This window comes from Octopus sinensis, linkage group LG9, assembly GCF_006345805.1.
Source record: "Octopus sinensis linkage group LG9, ASM634580v1, whole genome shotgun sequence".
In the NCBI taxonomy this organism is placed as follows: Eukaryota; Metazoa; Mollusca; class Cephalopoda; order Octopoda; family Octopodidae; genus Octopus; species Octopus sinensis.
Window position 1 is genome coordinate 23,712,672 of NC_043005.1, and position 7,829 is coordinate 23,720,500.

At 36.1% G+C, this 7,829-nt stretch overlaps 1 protein-coding gene across 1 annotated transcript in view; it reads left to right on the top strand.

Moving 5' to 3' along the window:
• The window catches only part of LOC115215631 (neurotrypsin), a 46,512-nt gene extending 39,355 nt beyond the window's left edge, over window positions 1–7,157 (top strand). Inside the window, exons 5-6 of the mRNA XM_029784882.2 lie at window positions 707–854; window positions 6,862–7,157. Coding sequence (XP_029640742.1) covers window positions 707–854; window positions 6,862–7,021 — 308 coding nt within the window. The 3' untranslated portion in view covers window positions 7,022–7,157. The remainder of the gene's footprint in view (window positions 1–706; window positions 855–6,861) is intronic.
• Window positions 7,158–7,829: the final 672 nt, after the last annotated feature.

The window sequence follows — 7,829 nt, forward strand, 5'->3', positions numbered from 1 at the left end:
ACATCCAAAATGGCTACCAGACATAACAATGCAACACGACAAAGCACTTTAATAACTAATAAATCGACTCAAAGTCAAGGAAGACTACTAAATATACAAGAGGGAAAAGAAAATGAACGGATTAGTGAACGATTAATAAAAGTGCCAAATATGCAAATGAGAGATTTGTAAGACATCGACTGCAATAATAACAACAATAGCCATAGCACTCCTTACACGTTTCCAAATATTGTGGTCTGTCCATGTAACTGCTGTGTGAAGGCAATCATTCCATTAGTATAAAAAACGAGATTAAATTGATTAAATTTACTCTCACATCAACCAGTAAAACAACCTCTTCTGGATATAACGAAACAAATCATCTCAATTGAAAAAGGCACTTTGTTTTTGCACCAAAGATGCACGAAAACCCGAAATTGAAATTCCTTTCACTATACATGATCTTACACTCTTCGTTTCTTTTGTCTCCTATCATCATGTCTGCTCTCCTTTTACTTTTACTCTCCTATCTGGGTGCTATCTATGATTCATAGTGACCATCTCTCATTTTCTCCTTGTAACGATGATACTGTATTTCCTCCTCTAAGTCACACATCAGATTATTTTAGTTTGCCTCCATCCCTTGTTTTAATTATTATTTTCCGTGTTATTCGGTATCCTTGTTCAATAATAATTAAATTTATTTTTTCTTAATTTCAAACACTAGGAAATGGTTCGGGAGTGCGACTAGTTGGAGGTGACAACAATACCCATGGCCGTGTTGAAGTGTTCCATGAAGGAATATGGGGCACTATCTGTGATGACTGGTGGGATGTACGAAATGCTATCGTGGTGTGCCGCATGATCGGATTTAGGTAAGATTGTTGATAACGATGTCTAGCAACGCTGGTGCTGGTTGAGTGTTCTTTGAAACGGCGTTTATGTTGGTGGTGTCAGAGTGATATAGGGATTGATATACTTAAAGGATTCTACCTTCATCGCTTACTTCAAAGAGCCTAATAACGTTTGTGTATATTTCTGTGATGATAATGATTACATAGTGAAAAAAAATCCCCTCAAAATGTTGTGAGAAAATACGAAATGTAAATGAAAACCAAATTAAACTAGAAAAGCACTCGGAGAGCGCAGACCTCCGCCAAGCAGCTCATTTCCACCCATATACACAATTTCCCAAACCTACGCCGGCAAAAACATAACCTCCTTGGTGGGGGTAAAAAAAAATAACACAGCCGTATGATTTTAAAAAATCCCTTTAAAAACATGAATCATCTAAAGCAGTTATAATGCATCAATGACAACAGGAAGCTAGTTTCACCATACAACTAAAATGAAACAATTACCTAAAACTTGAGTGATACACACACAACAAATAAAATTATTAATAAAGAAACGAAAATAAACTTTGGAAACAGCAGCGCCACCATAGGTTACGTGGAAACGATGAACGTGTTTTCAAGGAAGATAATCAAAGAATGAAACATTGTAATACTTCATGTAAAGTAAATATAACTAATGAAAATTCCTTCAAGAATCCATAAAAATTCCCGGATCACTACCAAAATTTCATCATCTTTTTCTTATGTCATTACCAACTTTTCTTGCAAGTTTCATCAAATACCGTCCACAACTTTTTGAGCTATTTTGCACACAGACCAACGTCGATGAAAACATAACCTCCTTCCTTGGACGATTCGAACAGAAAATCATACTTAAACAACCACTTGAATGTTTTCTAAACTGAATTTAAAAAAAAAAAAAAAAAAACAAGCCCCAAAAAGGAAGCAGACAGTAGAAGTTTTTAATATGAAGACAAAACAAAAGAAGAAAATAATGAATAAAATGTAATCATAATTCAAGTGGAATGTCAAATAAAATAAAGAAACAATTCATTTCTAAATCTCTGAGAAATTTATGCATTAGCAGCACGATAAAGTGACAGCATGTTGTCAACTCAATATGACAGTCCCATAAAAGGGAAGAGTGCTATTGTTGTTTAGCCCTAGGAAACACCGTTTCTTGTTGGACTTGACACATTTCCTGTGTCCTTATGTTTTCAAGGTGGAGACAAGCATCTCCACCCAGCAAAACCAGCATCCAGAGACTAGTTTCTTTTCTACTCTAGGCACAAAGCCAGAAATTTTTTGGAGAGGGGCACCAGTCGATTAGATCGACCCCAGTACGCAACGGGCACTTAATCTGTCGACCCCCGAAAGGATGAAAGGCAAAGCCTACCTCGGCGGAATTTGAACTCAGAACGTAAAGACAGACGAAATACTGCTTAGCTTTTCACCCGGTGTGCTAACGATTCTGCCAGCTCACCGCCTTTAAATAAAGAAACAATTGACAAAAATATCTCTCCGTCGTCGGTCACGTGGACGCTAGTATAGCTATATTGAAATGTTCGATTCGCAACCAAGTGCTTTCGAGTTCGATAACTCTGTCAATCCAGGCAGGTATCTTCTACCGTAGTTTCTAGTTGACCAATACTTCTTTGGTGAAATTAGCTCCATCATATATCTACATCTGTCTGTCTGTTTGTCTCTTTATATATGTATGTTTCTTTTAACCCCTTCTCTTCTAAATGTGTAAACGTTTCGTTGGCGTATGTTATCGAAAGATATAAACGTCAGAGACAATCTGACAAAACAGAGTTTTTGAGCTAAAATACCATGTAATATTAATTTCCTTTGTTAACCTTGTATCAAAATTAGAAACCAAATTAGTTCTGTCTGAGTTACGCAATCATTTATTTCTTCCTTCTGTCAGCGTAAATACATGGAAGTAATAATTAGACTATTGCGAACCTGTAAGCATGGCGCTATCGTTCACAAAATGGGATATGAAGTGAATATATCGTTGCTATTATGTTAAACTGTCGTATATCAATATTTGTCTAAATGCGTTTTTTTCAGTATTGATTTTTGCTTGCAATAGCCGGTTCTTTTGGTCAAACTATCGTACTCCAGCTGCTTCGGATGCCAAGATATCAAAAATTGTCACAGTATAGTACAACGGTTTTGCGGTGAAAGGTGAAACTTTTCGTTTTCTGAGAAAGCAACGTTTTGGACTTACGACACTTTTGCATAATAGCAACGATATAAATAAGACTTACGTCTTCTCTTGGACTTACAACTCCAAATGACGTAATATGAGCGTCATCGTAACATATGACATGCTTTGGGCATATCTAACCGGTTGGAACTAATCCATCTCTAGTTTCAACACAACTGTTTTTTTAAAGAGAGAATACAAGTGAAGGAGAAGAAACAACCTTTGTATTAGACTGGTACGTTGACGTCGAAAGGAAGAAGGGTAAAGTTGGCCTTAGCGGGTTTGAGTCAAAGAGTCAAAACGAATACTGCAAAGCAATCTATCTCACGCTTTAGTGATTCTACCAACTCGCTATTTTTATATAAAACCGGATAAAGAGGGAATGTACAATTATGAAAACCAAGAAGAGTTCAAAAACTCTTGACTAAAGGTAGAAAGTTCAGAAGCTATGGACTAAAGGTCTGATTTTAACTATAGAATATCAATTCTTAGCCACACAAAATATACGAAAATAAAATAAGATTTGGCCGGCGTCAACTGCAAACCGTGGATTAAACATAAAGAAAGAATTGACCGTATCATTTCATGTAACACATTCCTTAAAAAAAAAGCAGTATATATCTGCAGACACGAACAATTTTGTAAATATGTAGACACATTTCACCCGGCAAAAAAGGACTATGTTATTCTGGTGCACATCTGTCTCAAAAGTTATCAAAGAAGTACCCATATTATGTGCGAGCTCTTCAGAATGTGGAGGATAAGTTTGATACTAATAATGTTTTCTAATTTTGGTAAAAGGCCTGTAATATTGAGAAGGGTAAGTCGATTACATCGATCTCAGTATTTGAGTGATACTTTATTTTATCGATCCCGAACGGATGAAAGGCAAAGGTGACCTCGGCGGGATTTGCGCTCAGAGCGTAAGGCGTTTCAGAACGTAAGGCGTTTCAGAACGTAAGGCGTTTCATCCGACTTCGTAAATGATTCTGTCCGTTCACTATCTCAAAATTGATACCAGTAATATTAGAAATACTAAGCTCAATTTTTCAAACTTACACCCGGCTTTGACTACAGCTACAGATAAACATGGAGACCATATAAAAACTTAATACTTTATAAATATATTACAGTTTGCCAGTAATAGTGTTATAGATTTTCAATATGCCAATTAGCGAAATTGATAAAGGAGTGTTCTGCAACTCGAATAAAACAAATACCACAATACAATTGTTGTTCGAAAGTGGCGGTTTAGGACTAAGTGTAATATCACGTTACTACATTAAAAATATATTGCAATTTGTCAACGATATTGTTATTTGTTTATAAGTTTTCAACACTTGTTCATTGTATTTAGGATGGTTATATTGACAAAAGTCGCGACAAATATTACAAAGCATTTGTTGTTTGAAAGTGGGATGTCATATCACTTTATAAGTAAACTTCGTTTCTGAATGACAAAGGGGAAAAGCAGCCTTACAACAAAATTGAATATTGTTAAAAATAAAAAATATATACAAACTCTATAGTAGCTATAATTAACACTATACAACTGAAACACTAAAAAATCTGAACACATTGCAGAAGAATCCTCCCAGTAAAGACATACAATATTAAAACTTTCAAAAATATTCCAGTATCTGCAGATTATGATTTACAGATTGGCTGATTCTACTAACCGACACATGAAGTACCAAAAGATTCAACTCGAATAAACCAAATCACAATTTAAGCTAGATGCGGATTGAGAGATATGAACTATTTGCATAGGAGATAAAACATTTGTGGGCAATGAAAAAGGTTTGAGGTAATCTCATTTGTAGTCGTAGCACTTGGTACTGTAAGCAACAGAAATGAAAACTACTTAAAAAAATTGGGGAAATATCAGAGTGGGACATTACATCCCTTGAAACTGCTAGAATACTCAGAAAATTGTTTGACAAGTAAACGTGTCACCCCAGTCCACTGTTTGTGGACAACTAACACCCGTATTACATCATCAGTAACAAATGCTCTTGCGACAAGCAGAATAATAATAATAATAATAATAATAATGGTTTCAAATATTGGCACCAGGTTACCAATATCGGGGAAGGAGATATGTCGATTATATCGACTCCAGTGCTTGACCGGTACTTATTTTATCGACCCTGAAAGAAAGGCAAAGTCAAGATCAGCAGAATTTGAACTCTGAACGTAAAGCTGGACAAAATGCCGCGAAGCATTTCCCCCGACGTGCTAACGATTCTGCCAGCTCGCTGCCTTTGACTTGGCTTCAAATTTTGACACAAGACCAGCAATTTAAGAGAGCGGTGTAAGTTTATTACATCGACGCCAGCGCTCAACTGATACTTATTTCACTAACTCCAAAAGAACTAAAGGCAAAACTTACTTTGGTAGAATTTGAACTCGGAACATAAAGGCCGACAAAATACCAGACGCAGAGAGAAACCATGAGTTACAAATCAAATGAAAAATTAGATGCTGAGTACAGAAGATCTTACATAAAATGCTACTTGAGTAATGTTTAAATAGAATGTTTAGAGAATGTAAGAAGGTTATGAACAAAGAAGTAATAAATATTATAGTGGAACACCAAATGTTGTTTGGGGAGGAACACCATGGCGACGGGGTGATTGATAAGGGTCAGTCTTTTCCACTTGGGTGAAACAAATACCACAATGTAAATTTTGCTTGAAAGCAAATAAACAGAAAGATCATATATTTACTGGAAAATATAAGATTTAAGTAACGAAGACTGATTCGTATTTACGTTTTTAGGTTGAAGCCTAAGCAAGCAAAACTGATTAGCTACTTTTTCATGTCAAAAATAGCTACTAAAACTTCCCCTTCGAGGTGGCACGCCCTATCACCGAAGCTGTAACTATGTGGTAGCAAAGTAAAATTCTTAGATTAATAATGAAACAACAATCTTTGTATTGTAACAAACAATATTCTCTCCTACTTGATCCACGACATTCAAAACCCACCCGTGAATCATTGTCGCTCAGAAGAAGTGCGATGACTCTGTTCTGGAAATCCCGATCTCGCTGATGGTTGTCACATCTATATGTAGTAAGCTAAATTCTTTAAGCAAGTAACTTTACTTTCAGAGCCACCACAGATCATGTGCATTTATACTATCCGCTTTTAGTATCGCCGTGTTGGACATAGCAATAGTGAGAGAGATCTCTTTATTTTGGGACCTAAGTCGGCTGCTCTGACGATCGCCGTCAAGCACTGACGGAATGCTTTGTATAGAATTAAGTGGATTAGAGCCTGACCAAAGTCAGGTTTATAACTCATTAACTACTATGCATTAATACTAGTTACTTCTGATTTAGGTACCAGCAATTTTGAAAAGAAGGGATTATTTGATACCATCTATTCGAGTACTTGATTATTACTTTATTTTGTTGACTCCGAAAAGATGAAAGGCAAAGTTGACCCCAGTTGGGTTTGAACTCAGACTATAAAAAAATGGAACAAAGCTGCAAAGTAGTTTTCCGATGCTTTTACGGCTCTGTACCAGGAAATAGCAATACTTAGAATTGTAGAGGTTATGAAATCAGTCTCACACTAAATTTGTTAAACATTTTTATGCATATTTCCCGGATAATCCGAACTAGTTTTGACATAAGAGAAGAATCTCTTCAAGTATTTATGAAACTACCAATAATAAAATAGTCTTGATGTGTTATCTATGAAACTACGAATACTAAAAGTAACATTAAAATTGATGATAATGCTAATAAATATTGCTGTTTGTTTTCTTCTTACCAAAGTTCTATTTTTCTTTCCTAAATTCAGTACTGGCAAAGAACATAAGCCAACGCCTGGAGACGGTCCTATATGGTTAGATGACGTGAAATGTAAAGGATGGGAAGAAAAGATATCTGACTGTGACAGGAAAAACTGGGGTGATCACGACTGCTTCCACAACGAGGATGCCGGTGTTATATGTCAGTAAAATAATTTCAAAATGGTTTTTCCCATTATGGTTATTAAAATACTTATTAAAAGTAATATAAATGGATAAACATGCATGGATAAACGTATTATAACATTTTAATGGCGAATAAAATATATTTACTCTGCTCATTTCAGACAATTCCATTGCTTGTTAGAAAGGCATTAACGCCATAACTGTACATTCATGTTGGCATTGGTGAAAACGAAGCATTAGTTAAATATATAAATAAAAACGATATTAACCACAGAACTAAGATACGAATTGGACACATACACATGCATTCATGTACAACAAAGCATGAATCAGATGTACAGAATTAAAAAGCCTGAAAGTAATTAAAATTATAATTACAGTTAAATAGATTAAATTTTAAAATGTAAACGCATTCTTCTAAGCTTTTGATTTTTGGAAAAAATGGTGAGAATGGGAGACTTCTGAAGGACCGTTTCACAATTAGCTGATAGATTATCAGAGAATGTGCAATGGCCCAGTGGTTAGGGTAGCGAACTCACGGTCGTAGGATCGCGGCTTCGATTCTCAGACCGGCGTAGGGAGTATTTATTGGGCGGAAACACTTAAAGCTCCACGAGGCTACGGCAGAGGGGTAGTGGCGAACCCTACTGTACTCTTTCACCACAACTTTCTCTCACTCTTTCTTCCTGTTTCTGTTGTACCTGTATTTCAAAGGACCAGCCCCGTAACACTCTGTGTCACGCTGAATCTCACTGAGAACTACGTTAAGGGTACATGTGTCTGTGGAATGCTCAGCCACTTGCACGTTAATTTCACGAGCAGGCTGTTCCGT